At 42.3% G+C, this 22499-nt stretch overlaps 1 protein-coding gene across 4 annotated transcripts in view; it reads left to right on the top strand.

Moving 5' to 3' along the window:
• Positions 1–390: 390 nt before the first annotated feature.
• SUCO (SUN domain containing ossification factor) overlaps positions 391–22499 on the top strand; it is a 40641-nt gene continuing 18532 nt past the window's right edge. The window contains exons 1-10 of one of the 4 annotated variants that reach the window (XM_035537856.1): positions 391–543; positions 11133–11241; positions 13442–13543; positions 14882–15027; positions 18296–18436; positions 18615–18762; positions 20685–20805; positions 21034–21158; positions 21668–21735; positions 22315–22422. In XM_035537856.1, the coding sequence (XP_035393749.1) occupies positions 491–543; positions 11133–11241; positions 13442–13543; positions 14882–15027; positions 18296–18436; positions 18615–18762; positions 20685–20805; positions 21034–21158; positions 21668–21735; positions 22315–22422 (1121 nt within the window). In that variant the 5' untranslated portion in view covers positions 391–490. The remainder of the gene's footprint in view (positions 544–11132; positions 11242–13441; positions 13544–14881; positions 15028–18295; positions 18437–18614; positions 18763–20684; positions 20806–21033; positions 21159–21667; positions 21736–22314; positions 22423–22499) is intronic. The other 3 variants (XM_035537855.1, XM_035537854.1, XM_035537857.2) reach the window with 3 other exon arrangements.

Below are 22499 nucleotides of genomic sequence, written 5' to 3'. Positions count from 1 at the left end.
TTCTGCCCTAAGGCTGACCAGCCCTCTACTTATTACAGTGAATAAATAAATAATAATAATGAATAATAATGTCTTGGCGCGTCTCTGGCACCCTCTGTGCCCCTGCACGCCGCGGGGCGCCGCCTGTGAGGCACCATCCCTCCCGACCCGCCGACCCCCGTTGTAAAATGGCCGCCGGCCGCCTCCCCCCCAGCGAACTACAACTCCCAGCAGCCGCCCGCCCCCGCGCGCGGCCTGCTGGGAAATGCAGTTCTCCCGCCCATCCCCTGCCGGCTTTTCCCCCGGACGGGGCGGGGCTTCCCTGAGGGAGCTCGCCTCCCCATTGGCCGCGGCGGGGCGCGGCGGGTGACGCGCATCCTTCCAGCTCAGCGCGTGCGGGGGGGAGGGGGCGGGGCTGGGCGGGCGGGTAACGGCCGCGCTCGCGCCGGAGCCGCCTCAACGGCCGCGGCCCCGCCGGCGGGGGGAGGATGCGCCGCCAGCTGCCGCCGCCATGAGGGGGCCGCCGGCCCGCAGCGCCTGCCTCTGCCTCTGCGCCCTGCTCTGGTGAGACCCCGGCCCCTCACGGCCCCCTCACGGCCCCCTCACGGCCCCCTCACGGCCGAGGGGACGGAGCTCGTGCGGCCTGTGTGGGGTTCTGGCGTTCTTTCCGTGGCTCGTTTTTAAGTCGTGCGTGGAGAATTGTGGTGGAGGCTGTGCTGGGCTCTGGGGGGGTGGCCCTGGGGAAGCCCACGGACCTGCCTGTTAGCGCCCGGCTGCTCAAGTGACAGTGGTGTTAGCTATTAGATAATTCAGGAGTCAAATCGGTCCGTATCGGCACCTTCTGGGGTCTGGAAGGCAGTGCAGTGAGGTAAAAGAACTAGAAGACGATACAGTGAGTACAGAAGGAGCTTCTTGAAAGCTCAGCTGCCGAACTGCTTCATGCCATCACGTTTTGGGGTTTAAGAACTGACATACTGAGTACAGACAGAGCTTCTTGAAAGCTCAGATGCTAAGTTGGTTCATATCATCGTATTTTGGGGTTCGGGAAACAACACAGTGAGTACAAAAAGGACTTGAAAGATCATCTGCCAAACTGCTTCATATTGTCGCATTTTGGGGTTTAGGAAACAATACACTGAGCACGGAAAGAACTTGAAAGCTCAGTTGTCAGATTGGTTCATATCGTCGTATTTTGGGGTTTAGAAAACAACACAGTCAGTACAGAAAGAATTTGAAAGCTTAGCCGTTGGGCATTTAGGTGTTGGGTTTACATTTAGGCAAACTTTTTAAAAGGAATAAAAAGCTCCTAGCTACGTGTGGCAGGCTGAGCTGTGAACCTGCTGAAACTGGCTCCAGACATCTTCTCTTCACTTGTAGGACAATTAAGTGTCTTCTCACAGAGGGTTCCTACGGGTGTAGGTAGGTTTCTTTTTGGAAGTTTTTGTTTTTTCCTGGGGATTGAAGGTGGATAACCTGTTTTTGCCTGGAGGTATGTTGCTCGAGGAGCTGGTCACGGTTTAATGATACATAGGTGGCCAGAGAATTTTGTTGTTCTCCTTCTTAATATGCTGTTATAACAAGGTTTTTCTCTGGTTTTCTGTTACTTTAAGAAAAAATTCAGGCATCTTTTCCCTAGTGACAAAGGAATATCATGTCTAGCAAACTTCTTTAAAATCAGATGCTTGCTCTGTAAAGTTCGGATGATTTTTGTGTTCATCTTGTGTATATATAGGAGAAAAATTGGCTTGAGGCTTTTTTCTTTCTTTTTAAAAGATTGCTCTTTCAAGCAGTCTTAGCTGATCCCAGAGCTTGTGCTGCAGTATCCCAGAGCTCTCGCTATTAAAGTTCAGATCATGTTCAACCTGCTCGCTCTGACTACTTCTGATTAAAGAGCTCGTGGACTAATTCAGCTGTTGGAAGGGCACAACTCGACTTCTCTAGTCTCTGTTGTACAAACAGCAATTCACGTTAGAGAGTTTAAAATCCTCTGTTTGCAGCATGGTGCTGCAGCTTTCTCTCAGTAGCCATGTCAGGTCTGTAACTGGAAGGTCTCTTAAGTCTTTCAGTCCCTGCTGTGTTGCTGAGCTATGTAACATGGTAAGTGGTGGTGTATTTAACTTCTTCCTAAAAAGAAGTTCAGCGCTCTTGTTCATGTAAACTGTAAAGCAACTTTAAATAGTAAATGGAAGGCTTTGACTGTGTTACAAATGTTGGCATGAGTGACAAATCTTGGCTTCTTAAATACAGTTGTCTGGAAATGGAATCTGGAACGGATTTAAATGCTGGTGGGAGAGAAGCTCTTTTTACAGGTGAAAGTAATGGTCAACAAATTAAAACAAAAGTAGGACAAAATGCCAGACAAAAATAAGTTCAAGTGATGCTGAGAGTGTTTTTTCAGCACCTCTCTTTAAACTGAACTTCGTTTTTATTTCTGTATAGGCACTTGTTTCCTTTATTTGATGAAATTAAACTTAAAGTATTTTTTTTTCCATACCATGCGTTTTTAAAGTTTGTCTGAAGAAGCTGGACCAGTGAAGAAATACCAGTTCGGTTAAAGGGAGGGGGGGTGTGGCAAGGTTGATTTGACAGCTTTCTAACTAGAAGATGTTTTAAAAGATCTCATCTGGTCAGTTAAAAACGTATTTGCCTATTAGAAATGTACAGAAAAATAGAAGCTCAAATCTAGCTTGTTAGCTCGAGCCCTTTCAGTAGCGGCAGTACGGTGCTCTTTGGGAGCAGCGGATCACAGGTGCGGTACCGGAGGCTTTCTGAAGCACACTGCGCGTGGAAGGAGGACAGTGGTGAGCAGCCTGAGCTGGTGAGCTTGTCCCAGGGAGTTCAAATGAGTGGGATGGCTGCAAGGCTTTAGAGAAGTACTTTCGATGGGGATGAGGCTTGGGAATATACTGCTCTAGAAGTAAGACTCCTGTTGTCCTGAATTTACAGAGATTTTTTTATGCTTCTGTGAATCCCTTTCTGTGGATGTTTGCCACGTAAAAACACCTTTAAAACTTGTAGTGCTTCAGTCTGACAGTGCAGACGGAGCTGGGTAAGTGGAGTAGAAGCTCATAGGAACTGAGCTGAACCGAGACAAGCCGTGACAGTTGTTTGAACAGTAACCTGTGTAAATTGTTCTGACATCAGCTTTTGCCTACCATGTGCTGCACTTTCAAAGAGTTAGCTATGCATTTGATAAGGAAATCATGCATGCGCTAATTTGTCTGGTTCATTCTATCCCAGAAAGTGCTTTGCACATCCTGATCTACTTAGCTTTTACGAACCCTTTCATAATCCTCAGCTTTGCAAGTATGAATAAAAGGAAAATGGGGATTAAGTATGTGTGCACATCAAGATTTTTCAGTTGTGGCTGCCTTGTGAGCGTGCTGCATCAGCGCAGGAAGGCCTGTATCAAAGTGGCTGGCAGCAATGTGTGCTGTTGCTGTTGGAAGACCCCTGCTGGAGTCCTGCATCTGAAATCCATAACGAGATGTACCCTGAAAGCTGTACGGGTCAGCGGCATGGCCGGGGCTGATGCTGCTGTACAGGTACATCTTGGATCACTTTGTATTCCTCCCTGTGACAGGTTAAATGTGAAGACTTATGCAGATCTTAATGAGAGAGTATTTCTAATTTCCTGGTCTTTGGTTTGCATGTACGGTCTTGTACGTTTTTGAGGGTGTGCTTGTGGAAAGCTTCTGCACTGCGAGAAGAGCTCCAACAGTCTGCGCTGTTCTGGCAGCGTGAGAACATCGCTCGGGTTTATCTTGCCCCCTCTGTCCTGTGCAGACAAAAGCTGTTAGCCGGCTTAGAGATCACAGAAGTAGAGGCTTTGCTGATTGAGCAATTATTGGCCCCGTTACTGGCTTCTTGCTTAAACCTTGAGCTTGTGTCTGTTAATGACAGCAGGGTGCTGAGTGGCAGAGCTGGCGGCGAGATGGGTTGAAGGCACCACCACGGGGCTTGTGCTCCAGGGTGCAGTGTACCTCTTGTTGCAGAACTCCTCTCCTGGGCAGGGAGGTGGTTTCAGGGGGCTGCCCAGGTGGAGCTGTTCAGGGAACTCGCTTGTAATGGTGGTCACAGTTCGGTCACTATCTGCTGGTTCTCCCATTGCATAGCTACAGAAACCTCCCCAAAAAACTGGTGCTAAAATTAAGGATCGTGTGCCTGCTTTTTGTGGTAGGAAGAAATGATTTGGGCACTGTCGGTAGAATTAAAAACTCCTGTTTCAGGCATCCTATTTCAGAATGAAGATGTGCTCTTAGATGTGCAGGATCTTGTTTGGCAGTGTCTTTGCTCTGTAGCTGAGGCCAGGACGGGAGCTGCCTTGCAACTCCTGGCCCTTAAAGCCCAAGCTGTGCCTGGCTCTTCCCGGCTCATGTGGAGGTGTTGCGTGCGAGCAGGGGCTCTGGTGTCTTCCCTTAAAAACAACACTTGAATATTTACCTTCATTGATTTTCAAAGAATTCTAGAAATGCTTTCATGCCATGTCTTCTAAAAGGTTTGTCCTAGAAACTTCAACTTGTTTGCTTGCTGTAGGAGCAGTGCGTGGGAGTGGCGTGTGCCCCCCTCGTCAGGCTGCCGTGCTCCTCTCCAGGACCCTGCCCCTTGCAAAGAGATGCTCCTGGCTTCATCTTTTTCTGAAATGCCTTTCTCTAACTTACTATTAGTTCCCCTTCGCCCTCATTTCTTCCCACTGTATTTTCCAGAATGCTTTTTTGCTTTTGTTTTCTTTCACTTCCATTATTAGTCCAGCGTTTACAAAGTCCACGTTCCTTTCAAGGGGAGGATACGCAGCTTCTCTAGAAGTTACCGCTTAAAGGTGAGGACAACCCTCTGTCTGAAGAGGGTGACGTTTCTGAGCATTAAAGCTAGCACGTCTTTTGGCTGAGAACAAGGTAATGCAGAACTGTAAGTCCACTACAAAATTTCCTGTAATTCTTGGGGAAATCAGTGAGCTGGCAGAACAGGCAGACTGATCCCCAAACCAGCACGGGGAACTCTTGCTCAGGTGAGTGAAAATACTGCTGTAAATGACTTAAAATCCTTCTGATTGAAATGTCAGCAAATGGTTTGAACTGTTCAAAATAAGCGTGGGTGCTCAAAGGAAACGTCTTGGCTTGGATGAATTTTGGAATGGTAATCAAGGTATTGTTGAAGTCTATTAAAAATACATTAGAAAACATCTGGGTGTTAGGTCATAGTAGCTTCGCAGTGATCTAGGGCAGATTCCTGTTGTCGAATTCATGCAGAAATTCCACTTCATGGCTCTTTTAGGCTGTGTTTTATCTACAGTGAGTTTTAAGCAGGGGGGGTTGTTGCAGAGCAGCTGAAGGCTATTCTCAGCCTGCCATTGCAGTACCGAGCCCGTGCAGACAAGCAGTGAGGGAAACCTTCAGAAATACCTGGGTTAAACAGTGCTGCAGACCCTAAAGGCCTGCCTGGCAGTCTCTGGCTATTCCGCTGTTCTCCTCTAGTCCTCGTGGTCAGTATCAGATTTTATGGCAGTGTTTTTTTTCCAGAATGGTGTTTTCCCAGCACTTCTGCATGAAAGTAACTTGAGTTTGATGATGATGGGAGGTTCTCTTAAGCTGTGCTCTCCGGAGCGGCGTTGCAGAAGTCGGGGCTCCCTCCAACGCTGCGAAGCGATGCTGGGGCTCATGCTGCTTGTGCCCAGAAGTGGGGTGCCTGGGAGCACCTGTCAAGGAAGGAGTAGGAGCTGGAGGAATGTATCGCAGCGGCCAAGTTGCTTCAGCAGCCTTTTCTAGACTGGGGGAGAGTAACATTGGGAGTGCTGTAAGAAAGCAACAAAGAGGTTTCCACTCAGGCGGTCCTCCTCAGCCTGGGTTTCTGTTTGACTTGCAGCAGTGGGCAGCCTCGGGCAGATGGTGTGTCCTCCCTCAGTCATGCGTTTTTATGTCAGAGTACGCAGCACCTGAAAGCTCCCCCCTCACCCCCGGAGTTCATTGGTGTGTGTCCATGATCTCCAGACCAGATGCAGGGGTGCAGGAGCAATGTGTGGCTGAGAGTGGGATGCGGGACTGCCCCTCTGGGCACTAAATCGGTTCACTCGGGTAAAGCATGTGGTGCAGCCTTGTTTTGCAGCCTCTGCATGCTATTTCACTTAAAAAAATAAATAAATAAATAAAATCTGAAAGCCGTATTTTAAACTATGAGGATTGGAATTTCATTGTCTGAGGCTATGAAATTAAGAAGTGTCAAAAGTAAGTTGTTGGGCTCTGAATGAGTGAAGTAACTGTCTCCCTGGTGTGGCATTCCCACGAGGGGACAGTCTGGAGAGCACATTCTCCACAAGGAGTGGGCAGGATACTAAAAACCTAAATTAACTGCAAAATACAGCAGGGTTAGGAAAGGCTTTGCAAAAAAGCTCCAGTTTCAGTCGTGTTGTGGCACATGAGTCCGGAATGCAAGAACATAGGTAGCACTGCTCCTCAGTTAGTGGATGGGGTAAGAAATGGGGTGTGTCGGTGCCTTTCTGGCAGCATCCTTGCTTGGTCTGGGTCTTCGGAGGGAGTCTTCGGCTTTCTTCTCTCTTAAGGAACCATCATAACTTTAAAAGCTGTCTTGGTAAGGCCCGCTGCTCTTCTGTGGTAAGAAATGGCTTCTAAATGAATGGTGTATGTGTTTAAAAAAAAAAAAAAAAGTAAGGTAGGCTAATGGTTTTTCTGTGTGTGTATCAACGCTTATTTCCAGTTCACGTGCAGAAGTGAGTATTGTGTCCGGGGGTTGTGCTGCAGCTGTCAGTGCCTTGCAAGGATCTTTCCCTGACTGGCTGAAGTAACGTTGCCATCCTAAAAGCTTGGCTGTCTTTCTCTGAGGTTTGCTCCCTTCTGCGGGTCCTTTTAAATGCAATTCTGTCTTTCCGAGCTCTTCTGGTACAGGCTGATCCCACTGAGCAACCAGGTGAAGATTCCCCAGTGCCATTAGCTCTATTTTGCCAGCAGACGGGAGGTGGCTGGCTGGGGCCTGGGCTTGGATCCCCTGAGCCCCTGTTCCCAGGGCCTTTTTTTTAAACTGTGTGTCTGGTGACAGGTCCAGAGACCTGCAGGGCTGGTGGGAAGCAGAACGCTTCCTGCCTTCCTCACTGTTCACAACTTCTCTCCTTTTAAATCAATTTATCCAAGGTAGGTTACTGTGTTACCGAGAAGGCCAGCTCTGCAGCCAGCAAAGGGGCACCTCATGCCTTCCGCAGGCTCTCTCCCCTCCAGACCCCAAACCCACCCCGCTCCTCTTGCAGAGGCCTGCTCTGAACCGATCCTGTGAATGTTTTCGGTAGGGACGTGCCACGCGGCAGGGACGGCGACATCTTCCTTCTCCCTCTTAGCTGCTGGACGCGGTGCATCTGCACCTGTTGGTAACACAACCCTCGGGAGGTGTACAAAATGTCGGTGGTCGCCCTGGAAAGGCTGTTTGTTCGCGTTCAAGGAGGTGTTGTAATCAGTACACTCGTGAAAGCTTCCTTTTATTTTCCCTTTGCTTGAAATTACTGTCTCAGGGATGTCAGCTCTACGCTGTAACGAGCTGCTTCTCTCTGGTGTCCAAAAATAGGTCTTGTTTGGGGAGAATTTAAGGCAACTCTTGAATCATTTAGAGGACAGATGTGTCTGAACTGAATCTTGTGCAAATGTGAGTGTTTTCTATGGCGCTTTTGGAAAGAAAAGCTTAGGCTGTTTGGTAAGATCAAGCTGTGGAAACACTGCTCTTACCTTCAGGTTTTACTCATTTAAATTTGTTTCGGGGTTAGCTGTAACGTGTATGTTTCACTTTTTTCTTACCAGTTGCTTACTTTCAGCTTGATTTTTATGCTTGTCAAAACAGTTAGGAGGAGCTGCACCACAGTGCACCTATTGATAGTCCTCTACGGCTGCCTTCACAATTAGAGTTGGAGGCAAGCTAGAACTGGACAGTCTCTCCCAAGAAACCTGCACTGTGATTTCAAAGCCACCTGCACTTTGAATTTCAGTTCTTTCAAAGCCCTCCCAGCCATCAGTAGAGCATAGCTAATCTGTACAGCAATAAATGTACGTGCCATTCAGAGGGGTGAGCAGACTTTCTGCTTCAGTGGAGAACCACAGTGTGGGCCTGCCCTGGGAAGAGTACGGATTTTTTTCCCCTCCGTGTTTGGGCTTGCAGCTTTTGCTTTGGGGTTTGTGCACATCAAGCTGAAAAGTTCATGGTGGATCAGTGAAAACAGCTTTTAAAATACGCTAATGATCTGAAACGACTCGTGCTTAAGTTTCTTTGTTCTCTGTGAGATTTAATAGCAGCTGCTATTTTGAGTCACACCGAACAAGAAGGGAACTATTGAAGACTTCTGTGTTCGGGTGAAGTCACGAAGTGTTAGTTACTTGTTTGGAGCAGTCTCTGGTGTTCCCACACTGTTGCCTCACCTGAAGTTACAGCTTGTGCCTGAGACAGTAGATCTAGTGATTGATCTCCAGGACTGTCTGGACATCAGGGCTGCTTGCTTCCAAGTCAGCATAAATTACTGCTCTTGCCATGAGGAAGGGAAGGCTGCATTCCTGTGTGCAGCTGCAGGAGCTGCTCTGCTTTCACTGGACGTGCTGTCCGAGTTTGCTCAACTCAGGGAGGGATTCTGTTCGCAGTCAGATCCTCCCTGCCACTGTTGCAGCAGGGCCCAGGTTGTCCTGTGCATGTGTACACACACCAAAAGAGTTCTCGGTCCCCTCCCTGGCTTAGAGGGCTCTTCGCAGGCTTGAGGCATTGTGTTTGAGCTGGGGATCAGACCGAGAAGAACTTTCGAATATAAGCCGTGTTGCTCACATTTTTTATACGCTGCAGTCGTGTTCTAATAAAGCATGACTTGTGTTTGAAGGCAGTGTATTGATGATACTGCTAGAAATGGATGTCTTGCTTCTCTGCTAAGTGCTTTTTGTGACTGCAGATGCGAAAGTAGTTATTAATGCGGTTGTGAAAATGTGCCCTGTTTTAAAATGCTGGTTCACAGCCAGTGCTCTCGTTCCTTTTCCGTGTTAAGGGATTTAATGTTGCTCCATACAGCTCACTGAAGATTGCTGCCTTAGCACTAGCAAAACAGGAAAAAACATTGGTGTGTATGTATAATAAAGGACTGGAGTGAGCTGTGGTTATGTTCTCTGTAATTTTGGATCTTTTGTATTTTTATGAAGAAACAGGCAGTCATTATAGCAGGAAGAGCAGTTCAGCAGAGGTGCTGGAATTAAAAGCATGAGAACATTTCACTGCAGAATGATTGAAACCACGTTTCAGAAGAATAAGGGACTCAGAGTTTCAGCACAGCTAATTGTTCTGAGCGAGAGTTAGGAAATAGGACTGTGAAAGGCCACGAAGGTCAGTAACGTTGCAATTAGTATGAACAAGGAACTAGCTACCTGATGAGATAGGGATATAAGATGTGCGAGTGCATGCTCCTCGTTTTCAGCTTAACTGGGACATGAGACTGTACCTGCTGCAACCTGTGGTTATAAGGACTTCCATACCCCTCTGCTCAGTGTGCTAGTTTCTGATAATTCCAACTGCTTCAGTTGGCCTCTGAGGGCTTCTGTCTACTTCAGAGGAAAGCCATCACCTCGGAGGAAGAGGAGTTGGTAGGTGTGACCAACCTGGCCTGCCTTCTTTACCTGCCTCCAGCCCAGTAAGTCATCCCACAGCTTCGTTGTCTGCTCCTCTGGTGGTGAGACACCTGGCGTTGGAGAGGTGAGCACCTGGCTCGTGCTTCCCCTGCTGATGCAGGTAGAAAAGGAGCAATAGGTTTGTATCAACACCAAAAGCCTGCTCTTGTGACAGCCTCCAGCCTGGAGAAGTAGTGCTCAGTTTGCGACTGCGTACGGGTGTGCTTACACACGAGTGTGTGCACGCATGAAACTGCTCAAAATGTGGTACCTGACTGCGGTGTGGTGCAATACGGATCGCTCCTTGTTGGAGGAATCTATGCTGCGTATGCTTCCAGTAGAGGTGATCTCCGAGCTGTCAAGACAGGTGTAATTCTAAACCTCAGGCTCATGCCAGTGGTGTAGGCAAGTCATGACCCATTAACGTTGTTACTGTTATGGATGACTGTTAAGGCTGTGCTTTAGATTTCAGATCTTATGTCAGAAGGGTGCTGTACCCAATTTTCTTATTTGCACAAAGATCTGCAGCAGCCATGTGTCCCTTTGTAGGACAGGCTCTGCTTTTGCAGGGTGTGAGGTGATGGTTGTGTAAATTCATGTAGGGTCAAACCGGCTGCCTGGCTGTCATGTCAATATTTCCTGGGCAATCGTTTGCTTTAATGTGGCAGGGGACTCTGGTGTTCAAGTGTAGCTGAAAACCACACAGGACACTGAATTTGCATAACGTGGTCAGACTCAGAGCCTGTGTGAAGACCTTCAGTGGCCTTTGGGCCTCCAAGCCTAAGGGGTTGCTGGATGGATGTTACCTAGAATGTCCGGGGGCTGTGCGCTATGTGCAGTGTGAGATGCTGTTCTCATGCAAGTGTTTGGATAGATGCTGGCTGCCTTATCACAGAAATAAATCCATTTCCACTCAAAGCAAAGCTGTTTGGAACTGAAAGTACAAAAAAAAGTGGAGGTGTTAGTAAAGCCATCACCTGGTTTTCCATTTGGGTCTGTTTTCATTAGTTTTCTCGCATGGGCCTTTTGACTAGCAAACTTATTTTTGCTAATTATCTTAAATGTGCTTAATGATGTTGACACTATAGAATTTTCTGAAGTAATAAGTAAACAGAGGCTTTTTTTTAAACTGTGGCTTTAGTTTCTCCTTAGTAAAAAAATGCTGCTGAAGATACTCCATGACTGTATGGAAAAGGTTGATTCAAATTCTTTCTGTCATGCAGAAACTAACTTGTCACCTTCCACTTTGTGACATGGTATCACCCCAGTAACTGTTTTGCTGTTATTTTTGTCTTTTGGAAGTAATATATATGTAGTGGTGGCTAGAAATTTCTTAAAGTTTAGTTCACTAACAGCTTTGCTAAACAAGTATCTGTAAACTGTACACAGATATTATTTTTTAGATGTGTTTTGGGAACAACTGAAAAAAAAAGTTGAGGGAGGCGATGCTGAGGGAATATTAAAATGTTATTTATTCATTTAAAGTCAAGACTTTGACCTTGTTTTTTCTGTGTTCTTTAACAGGCTTCCTATTTGGCATGTCTTTTGTGAAGACAGTCTTTCATCTGCAGTGCAATATGCTTCAAGTGATGCTTGTGCCCTGGCAAGTGATGGCGAAAACATCCAGGAAAAGGTATGTTAAATAAATCATGTTAATAAGCTGCTTAGTCTGACTTGATATTTGAAAAAATAAAACTGAATCATACGCTTTGGTTCATAGCCTTCTTGGCTGGAATGTTTGATGTACTCACTTGCTCTGTGAACCGTGATATCCGCCTGGTTTTGTTTCCTTTACTCGATTTGTTGCTCTTATCTGACAGTACAGCTGGACAGGTTTTGGGGGGAGGGAGACAAATAGTCAAGCTAGTAATGGTGGCCCAGTGTTTTTTTTATTTGGGGTGCCAGCTGTCAGAAGTGGTTATTAGGGACTGTACGTGGCTCTGTAGAGACCACGATAAAAACTGATGGCCTTGTTAAGTCTCAGCTGCGGTATACACATTGTGTCTGTGTTGTGTTAGAAACCCAGTGCACGAATGTCTGCTATCCTAAATAGAAGGTTTAAGATAAATTGTTTCATTAAATCCGTCTTCATCCTTTTTTCATTCCATCAAATGAAAACTAACAAAGCTAAAATATGTATGTAAAATACAAAATAAGATTGTCTCCTTCTTGCCTACATTGCTTGGCACTATTGAGTGGCCTGGGTTCCACCATGATTAACCCATGGTGGGTTTCTGCATATTTCGATTCCATAGCGAGTTCTCAAGCAATTGAGTTGTATGAGAAAGTCATGGTGATTCAGTTTTATTTACACGGGTAAAGAATCATCCTATGATAAGCACAGATAACATTGATGTTAACGGCGTCCCATTTCCTCCTTCAGTCAGTAGTATTGTCATGGTCCTGATTCCAAGACACTTTCTATATGCCACATAAAAACTGGAAAAACATGTCAAACATTCTAATTGACGCAAGTGGTGAGCTGTCTGGCTAGAAAGACTTACTTTCTTGTTGTCTGTTTCTTACACGTTTCAATGTCTAGGGCAGCTTTTTTTTTTTTGCCGGCTTGTACATCCAAATAGCATTTGGTTCTATTCTTCTAGCTGCCTGAATTTGGCAGACAAGCTGTGCTTTAAAGCCATAAGAACACATGATGTGTGGTGTTGGTTTTTGTTTTTTAAAAAATCCTGCTTAGGTTCAATGGCTGCTATAATAAACCGGGAAAGATCAAGTGAGCTTTGAGATTGGGAAGCCGCTGGTGTATGTCTTCCTGCTTTCTTCAGCATTGTTCCCTTTGTTCCATTAGCATTGCTGCATTATTAAGATAATTTCTCAGCTTAAACCTAAAGATGTGAAAGCTCATACATCATGCTGTAATTTTTTATTCATTAAAGAAAAATCTCTTAGGTGTGTGAGAAGTCTTAAGCGTGTGGCTGTTACTTCTAACCAGGCTGCTGGAGATGTCCTGTAAGAAGGAGCAGTGTTCCAGCTCTTGTTCAGTTTTCCTTACATGTCTTCTCGAGGCATCATTGGTGTTTAGTCTTGTATAGCATAGCTGCCTGTTTTGGGGTCCAAACACTAGCACTTCTGTTTGACCAGAGAATTTTAGATTGCCCTTGTAAAAGCAAGGGATATGGGAATTCCTACCAGATTTTTCTCGTATTTTAAATTATTGCTGTAGGAAGAATGTCCACAGAAATAACTTGTGTATGGTGTAGTTGTTTTCCTTAAAAACACATATTTCAGAGAGTGAAGTAAATTCATTAGTTACACAGCCTGGTGTTTATAGAATTTTTTTTCGTAAATTGCATATTCATTCTTGCTCTGTGAATTCATTGCACCTGACAGTAAATCTTTAGTTGTAAAAGCAAAAGCTTTTTAAAAAGGTTACAACAGACTTAAGAATTTATTGCAGTTTTACAGATAAGACTGCTATAACACATGTGCCAGATGTTACTTCGTAGTCCTTTTATAATGGTTGTCTTTTGAAAGCCATTGTAGGATCACTTTTCTTCCCTCTTTTGGGCAGCACAGGAATAGGGAGGATTTGTCAACACAGCAGACTATGGCAGAGTGATTGACTTGTCCCAGCACACAAACTTGCCCTTGAAGGTGTTTAACTGAATTGATTTAATTTGCTGTAGCCTTTGTACGGATGAGAATTTAAATGTACATGGGCAGTGGTTCTGAAGGTTCACAAAGCTTAGTTTCTTGTTGATGTTCTGGTGGTTGTAAAGGTAGTAATCAGTCTCTGCCAAAGCTGGCTCCTCTTATTAGAACAAGAAGGCATTTGTTACTGCATACATACTTTTTTTTACCTTTTAATATACTAGAGGGAAGAGGCTGGTCACAGACTGGAGTCTGAGCATGCAGACTCAAGTACGCAGAGTTACTCCACAGAAGAGCTACTTGATGACTCTACAAAATCTGACCAGGTAAGCCTATTATTTCACTCACTCTCCTTACACTCTTCAAATGCCTCTTATATTTCAGAGTCTTTCACTTTGAGTTGTCTAAAGCTCTTGGTAACCATATAGGTAACCATCTATCACATTTTGCTTGCACGTAGGGTTGCTGCCAGACTCATTTCCAATGAAGAAGAAAACTTGTGGGCTAGGAGATCTTGCATTTCCCATGTGCATAAGTAATAGTAATTTAGTATTTGTAGGTACTGACTAAATCTTTCCAAGGTAAATTAAAGATGGATGTTACAGGTATGGATGTCTCTTAAAAAAAAACTCACTGAAATCTTTTATATAGGTCAGACGTGGTGATTGTAGCAGTCACTTGTTAGCTTTCATCTTCTATGCCTTTTGTCAGTTTTACTTCCTTTGTTTAAAATGAAAGCATTTTCCAAATGGTTTTGTTTTAACTATTTGCACGATTGTTAATATTAAGTCAGTGCCAGGTGTTAAATGTTGCAAAGCCCACTGTTACAGATGACTTAACGTATACATTTGTGCTCTGTAGGTTACAAGACAACCTAAGTAGGATGTACTTCCGATTATATATATTGCATAGTATAAATATGTAATTCTGTGGTGTAAACCTAGACTTCTTCATGTTTAGTTAGATGACTCAGAGTAATCCTGGTATTGACGAGAGACTCTTGTTTCAAGTGTTTTTATTGCCGCAAAGAATTGATCTGACCAGTTTTGGTGGTTGTGTACTCTTCCAGATTCAGAAATACTTATTTTGGTTAGGCTGTGCACATGCTTATAAAACTGAAGAACTAGAGTTAGTACACCTCAAGATTACTGAACTCTCAGAAGTGATAAATGACTTATCTTTGTTTAAGTTAGAGCACAGAATAGACTTTTAAATGCATTTCTGACCTCCATTGGCGTGTTAAAATTGGAAGCTTTCCCCAAAGTTCAGCTGAGGATGAAAATCAAACTGTATTGAAGCATGCAAATAGAACTGCTCGTTTCAGTTGTTGAAATATTCAAGCTCGTTTTCTTGTGGTTATCTTTTCGTGGTCTTTTCCTCATGGTTGACAAAGCTGTTGCACATGCTTTTCCAGTTAATATTTTTATGCTGTTGTTGTAGGCTATGAAAAAGTGTTGTAACTGCCCCGAAGTAGCACTGAATGCCAGCTAGGTTTATGAAGAAAGAAAACTTTTCCAATCTGTCCTGCTGTCTGGTTTTCAGGTTTATTGATGACAGAAATCTCAGTTACTGAACTGTTAAAATTTCGTAGTAAGTGTTCTTACAAGAACTCTTTCTCTATTCAAGTTTTCTAAAACTTATGTTCATCTGTAATGTTTTCACAGGCTACAGAAGTAAGTGAAACAAGCCAGCCTGAAGCTCAGACTCCACCTTCAGTAGATGTAAATGGAGCTTCACCTAGCATAGTTGCAAGCACTGAAAATAATTCCAGTTCACCTACCTCAGAGATACCTACAGTCTCGCAGCCTGAGTAAGTTTAATTCCGTTGTTTTGGTCTTTGATAGAACACCACTTTTTCTGATGTTAAAAGGGTTGCGTGTTCAGGTTTAACAGGGATGAGGAACTGTACTTCTCTAGGCTGTTACGTGCTATTGCTTTGTTGTTCTTTGGTTTATGGTGTCAATGCTAATGGAATATGCCATCACTTAATCTGTGGATTAAGAATTGCATATTTGCTCGACTGTTGCCATTACCAGTTTTAAGGTGCTGCTCTGAAAGGGGAAAATTCAGCGTCACTTACATGCTGTGTAATCTGTATTATAAAAGCCACCAGGTCTTCAACATCAGGATTTTTGCCCCCAGTGTTGATGCTGCACATCTGTGATAATGAGCATCATGGCTGAGTTATGGCCTTTGCTTTCAGTTGAAGATGAACTTTGTAGGGTTTTGGGTTTTGCTCCAGGACTGGGAACAGAGCAGTCTTAAATGAGTTCTGTTAGTAAGAGACTTCTGATAAAAATACCAAATTTTAGTATAAACATATCCAAGCTGTTTGAAAATCTAGTACTTAGTAGTGTATTGCAAAGCTACCTCTGCTGCTGTAGACAGAGTCATTCAAGAATTGATGTCCCTACTTTTGTTTCCATTCTTTTGTGGAATGCTGTGCAGTCAAATTTGAATAGTAGTATAGAAATTCACACGTATATACTTCTAGGTACCTTCACAAAATGCTCCTTGTCCTTTTGTGCTGAAGGGTATCTATTCTTTTGTCTGCTAATAAAGATCTAATATTTTGACAGATAAAATTTAACACATTAAGAATGAAGTAGAATTCCCTAGTTCTTTGTTTTTTTGTGTGTCCAGTTTTGCTGGTTCACTAAATTCAGTGGTCTTAGCATAGCAGAGGTCTGAAAGTCTTCTTGTCTGACTGATCTTACCTAGTCTGCTAGGGCTAACACTTAAGTACCTTTAAATGTCTTTAATCACAAGTCCTGGAAAATCGAGCTCCCAAAACTTGCAGTTTTCATAAAGCAAAACTGGAATGTAACTTCAGTGTTTCTTTTTATAGCTTTTGCCGACTGCTGTACAAGCTTGTTTATATAACTAGATGCAGGCCCTACTGTTGTCAGGTGCTGGAGGAGATTCAGGATCTTCATTTAAAACAAAAAGCTCGGTATCGTGTACTTGTTGAAAATAGTCTTGCTACTGTAGTTGCAGAATACTAGAGTGGTGAACTCTGAAGACTCAAACTATCAAGCAGAGGAGTGTTGAAACTTGTTTTGGAGCACCTGATTTATTAGTTCTGGGGAGTAGTGCTCTGATCCTAGTGCTCTTTACAGGAAGAAAGGACAGGATGAATAGAGGGGACATAGCATATTTATACATTCTTTCAAACTTCAGTTTGACTTTAAATACTAATTTGTAGTCGATTTTAATACAGAATATCTCTTAATACCCTAGAAGGGTTTTGGTTTAGTCCAGCTCCATAGTTGAACAAGATTTTTAAAAAGACTCAGCTGTGTTTGTTATTGTTAGACAACATTTTTTCTGTTTTAGATGTTAATTCTTATCAGTGTAGCAAACTGCAGCTCCATTAGGTGTTACTGGTCTGATAGCGCAGCAGGATCTCTTAGTCAAAATATTCTGGAAGTAATTTTATTCCAGACTATTTCAAAGTAAATCCTTTCTTGTTGCCATTGTAGCTTATCTGTGCAGCCATAATTTGTGGAAAGCTTATTGAAAAATAATTTGTGCTATTCTGGCTTTAAGTGACAACAGCTGCTATGCATAGTGAGCTTGGTAATGCACTTTAAAAATGAAGGCAAGACTGCTAACAAATGAAAGCGCCCCAAGCAGGGGGGGTGCTACAGCTTTTAGGCTTGTGCTACTCCTGCCAAACCTAGATACTGAAGGCCAGGCAGGTACACCCTGATATCTCTCTCTCTATATATATCAACTTAGAGATATGTGATATATATGATTATATGATATATCTGATGCATATATATATGTCAATTCATACTTGTTCTATATTTTATTAAGTTGATAATTATTCATACTGTCATCTATTCACCAAGAATATGTGGAGCTTTTTAATTATAAGCAAAGTGGTCAACCTTTCTTTGGCTATTAGTGTTACATGCAGAGCTAGCCTGTGTGCATCTCAGATGTACATCCTGGGGGGTTACAGGGAAACTATTCTGTTTATAGCTAATAACTTCTTGTATTCCAGGTGTTTGATAGATTATGCTACAGTCCTGAATGCCTGTGAGGTTTTTTTGTTTTGTATCAAGGGAATTTTATCATGTGAAAGGTACTAAAATTGTTCCCTTGTGTTTGTTATGGCTGCTTCTTTTTGTGAATTTAGCTGTCAGAACCAAAAAGATCACTTTCTAAGTTGCCCAAGTGCTGTTTGTGTTTTTGCAGCTCTGTGTGCTTATGTTGAAATTTAGGAAGCAAAATAAAGGCTTTTAGTTAGATCTGGTTTATAACCTCCTAGATCAATATGAAACTCATCCCTGCACTGGAGGCGAAAGTTACAGAAGTTACTGACTGAAAGTTACCATTTGTCCATCTTCCTCTCCCCACCCACTCCATCACTCCTAAAGAGCACGTAGGGAGGCTTTCTTTTCGTCTTTGCCTTAGTATTTGCCTGATGCAGCATGTTTGTTCTCCTTGGGAAGGAAGAATTAAAGCAATGGGCAGATAAGCAAGTTCAGGCTGTTCATGCAGCATAGGTAATCATCTACTGGATTACATCATTTCTATTGCACTAGCAGAAAAAAAAACGAATGGAAAAAGTCAGGCAGGCTGTGCCACGTTCTGTTATGCCACACCTTTCCTTGTATACGTTTGGCCAAGTTCTGTTCTGACTGTTCCCCCTTGACTTGGTAACGTTAGGAGCTTTTAGTGATGGGATTCAGTCTCCTGTTTAAGATTCTCTCTTGAAAGAGAAAGAAGATTGCTGGCATTCAGATGGTTGTGAAGCTTGTAGTTTGTAGTGGTGATTGGCAAAATTATCCATTGCAGTGTTTGTGGTAAGTGGGAGTTCTGGGAGATGGGAAGCTAGCTTTGAGTTTATTTGCTGGGACTAATGTGTGAAGAAGAATTTCTGTTCTTGCACAACTGGGAATGCTGTTCCACAAGTACGGCATACTTCATTCCCCCTTCTGTTTCCTTAATTATTCCTGAGATTGTTGCTTTTTTAAAACTTTCAAATATCTTTAGTTTATCTAGTTGGTTAGCAGGATTACTTGTATTATCAGAAGGGTAAAAAGCATATTATTTCTTTCCTTCAGTGCAATAGAAAATTCCCGTGCTGATATCCCTGTAGTCAGCTCTAGTGAAGCTGAACAGTCAGAACCTGACTGTGATATTGGTGGGACACTTGAGGCTGACCCTCAGAGTGAGCCTTCCTCTTTTGTCAGTCCACCAGAGAGGTGAGTATTGAAGTAGGTTTTGAGACTAAATAATTTAAAGGTAACTGTTCTTTTTTGTCCTGGCCTTGCAACAAAGATCTGCATGTGCTTGCTTATCTGCATTTGTACGTGTGTTTTAATATTGTATATGACCGAAAATGTGATCGTTTTGTAGGTCCTAATGCTCTAAAACTTTCAGCCTTGCAGGCCAACATATAGAGAACATATCTTCTTCACATGGCAAGGGAAAGAAGACAAAATCTGAGTTTGAGTCAAAAGTTGCAGCAGCTGAAAAGGGGGCAGATCAAAAATCTGCTCTGAATGCCTCTGAGAACTTAAAAAGGGAGGTAAGCGGTACTGAGATTGTCTGCTCAGCGTGCACAGGAGTACAAAGACCTCTGTTAAAGTATCAACAGTGTTAAAGATAAGTGATCTCCATCACTTTTCTGATTGCCACTGTATAAATGCATAGCTCTTGCATTGTAAGCACTGTGTGTGGGTGTGATATTGCCCTCTCAATAAAAGTTTAAAATGAAGAAAAGGGCAGCAAGTTCAGTCATTTTGCACAACTCAGTTTTTCTGAGCGAAGTCTCTTCCAGTACGAGCTTTGGGGAAATCATACCAAACAAAACCGTCTGGAGCAGAATGCAGAACTGTTCTTCGTGTAATAGGTAGTTAAGGTGGGACTTTCTGTAGGATGCTGACTTTCTCTACGTGGGTTAAAGAAAGGCAGGGGGTTTGCGGTCCAGGTAGGCTTGTAGAAGGGGAGTCTCAAAGTTGACTCTTGACTTGAGTCAGGAAGTTCCTGAGCAGCAAGCAGATGGCTAGAGGCAAAGACGAGGCTTGTAGGAAATACAAAATGTTTGCTGTGTTGTTCTTTCCTAGGTATCTTGCTTGCCCAGTGTTAAAATTGGGTTACTTAGCTAGACAAGACTTAGTCTGAACTGTGGGACTGCCTTTATGTTGTTATTGAGAGGCACTTCATAAAGCTTATTTGTTTTATATAGGTAAAGAATGTCCAAGGCCACAGTAACACCACGTTTTGCAATTTTAGGATCACATTTAGATTTTCGCTAATAACTTTGTTAACTTTTTAAATGTGTAGTCTATCTAAGAAGTTATTTCCACTGAACAGACTGCAGTGTGCCTTAAAATGCAGTCAGAAAGAGTATTCTAAAGAATTTGACTACAAAAAAAAGGTGTAAATTGACTTATAAAAATGCTTTAAATAAAGCAGTTTTTAAAAATAACCTAATTCTTTAATGACTGAATTAAATAATTGTGGCGTTGGCATTATGTCATAGTTAAGCAAGAACATCGTTTACTCAGTTGGCTTTTTGATTTGTCACTTCCCTCATAGTCCGGGGAGGATCACGTATTTCTGAAGTTTCGGGAGAAGAAGAAAATCATTTTTTTAGGCCCTCTCATTTTAAATTATGTGGGGATGTATATTCGGATATGTCAAATCTAAAGTTCTGTTGCACTGTATGTCACGTGAGGAATTCTGTCACGTCACTTTTATGCATTATTCCTCTCTTTTTGAGGGCTTTCAGTTATAGAACTGTGTGAAATACTTTTGTAAGTGCAAAGATGTCAACCTACAAAGCAGTCCTTCTGAAAATTACATGTAAAATATTGGCTGCAAAACAATAAATCTTCCTCGCTTTAAATGCCTAGCAAAAGTTTTTTTCATATCTGATGTGCTGGAAATGTTTGTATGAAGAAGTTACGACTTCAAATGGTAGTATAGCCTATGGTTAAATTAAAGTGTAATTACTTTGGCAGGTCCAAAACATGTTTTTTGTATTAAACATTAAATAATTTTTTAAAAAATACCTAATTCTGCTGTTCTTTGTGGTTTTTGGAAACTCCAGGGTACCTCTGGAATTCTGTCATGAGCAGCAGTTGTCTTTGAAGATTTCTGCTACAGGGAAACCTTTTTTTCTTAGGGAGAGGAGAAGCAAAAATCTTGAAGACAAAGCAGATGTTTTATGAGACAGAATGTTTACGTTGTACTTGAAATGGATTAGTTCAATGACAAAAATTGTCAGCATCTCAGTGAAAGTCTAGAATTCTGGGAGGAAACCATCATGTGTTTATCTATCTTGACACTAAGTTTTCAGCATCTATTCAAATGATGGATCTCCTGTTGACTTGATGTAGAAGTTGAGCAGGTGTTGCTTTTTTAAAAAGCATTAAAATTCATCTTTGTTTCAGTATTTGTATTGAAAAATATTCACAATTGATGGTGTTCTTTTTTTTCTTCCAGAAAGACTATAAGAAAACGGGAGAAATTGACCCTACATCTGTGATAACTCCAAAGGATCCTGGAGATATTCCGACATTTGATGAATGGAAGAAGAAAGTCATGGAAGTAGAGAAAGAAAAGAGTAAGTTCAGGATTCGTTTGTTTCCTTTAAATACAGACTGCTTTAATCTTGTCTTAAATCTGAATAGTCAAACTAGCTGAATCCAGAATGCAGCCAGTAGGTTTGCATTCCTACTAAAATTACATGAGTAATGGCATTTATTACAGAAAAGCAGTGACAGCAGTTCCCTGCAAGTGAAAACGTTTGTTATGTGAGTCTTGTTATAATACCAGTATTTTCTGTTCCTAGGTCAATCAATGCACCCTTCTGCTGTTGGTGGACAGCATTCCACAAAAAAGGTTCAGAAAAACAGAAATAACTATGCCTCTGTAGAGTGTGGTGCCAAAATTCTGGCAGCGAATCCAGAGGCAAAGGTAAGCATTCACTAATTATTAGCATGTATTACTTCAGTTTACTGTCATGCAAAAAGTAGTGCAAAGTACAGTTATGTAAAATTGAACACTGATTTTTGAAGTCACTTTTTATTTTTGGGTTTGGGTTCGTGATTTTGGGTTTATGTAAAAATGGAATGTAAACTGTGATCTGTCCCTCTTATTTAAGAGGGATTGCTGTAGAGAAAAGCTTCTCTTTGAAATATTTGGAAGGGGGAGGAGAATCTGCTCAGTATACAAATTGGACAAAGTTGTATAAAATAGCTCACCATAGTAAATAAGCTGTGATTGCCCAAAACTGATATGGTATACTGTCTCCTGTATATTATTGTGCTTAAATGTTATGAAACCTGGTATTAGTCTTCAGAACTAATAAATAATAAAAAAATACTAAGTTTATTTTCATAGAGTGGGAGAGCGTTGGGAAACTCTTGATGGTGGTATCATCTTCCATACAACGTAAAATACTAATTGTCGTATTCTTTATACAGAGCACGTCTGCTATTTTAATGGAAAATATGGACCTTTATATGCTAAATCCATGCAGTACTAAAATCTGGTAGGTTACTGAGGTTTGCCTGTATGTAAAGGCTAATTCTAGTTTTCCATTGCAATGGGGCGCGCATGTACTGTGGAATTGGCTGGATCTTGGTGCATTTGTGCCTGTGAAATGTATGTAAGGAGCTTTAACTGATTTAGCAGAAGGCATTTAATTGTGTCCCCTGTAGAATTATGTCTGAGTGCTATGATTAAGGAGATAACTTCATTCACTTTGTCATTTGTAGTTGTGATATAACTGTAATTCAGAAGAAAAAGAGCTGAGTACTCATGTAAAGCTTTTGGTTTCTTTCCTCAGTTGCCAAATACTTGCAGGACACATTATTGCTATTTACCATATATATAAATAATTGGTCTTTCAGGTATGACTTAAGTGGTGGTTGCTATCCTTAGTTTTCAGTTCTGTGACTTGCTGTCTTTGATTTTGAAGGGGTCAGCAAGTGATCAGCCTCCTAATTCTATAGCATTTCTGTAGTGTTCTTTTATACCCAGTGAAGGATGGAGCAACAAAGCAAAGGACCGAGGAGTGTAATCCTACAGGTGAAGTGCTTCTATTAATAATTTCCTTTTTGTCTCCAAGGTTTGTTATTGAGCTTTGTGAACCAATCCAAGTAAAACAACTTGACATTGCGAATCATGAATTATTCTCTTCCACTCCTAAAGACTTTTTGGTGTCCATTAGTGACAGGTATGTTATCAAAATCAGTTCTTCTGAATGAAGAATGAAATAACTATTAAATGTCTTTATCAGCCATGATTTGTGTA

This window comes from Cygnus atratus, chromosome 8, assembly GCF_013377495.2.
Source record: "Cygnus atratus isolate AKBS03 ecotype Queensland, Australia chromosome 8, CAtr_DNAZoo_HiC_assembly, whole genome shotgun sequence".
In the NCBI taxonomy this organism is placed as follows: Eukaryota; Metazoa; Chordata; class Aves; order Anseriformes; family Anatidae; genus Cygnus; species Cygnus atratus.
The sequence above is the reverse complement of the archived record's forward strand: the minus strand, read 5'-3'. Positions and strand labels throughout refer to the sequence as shown.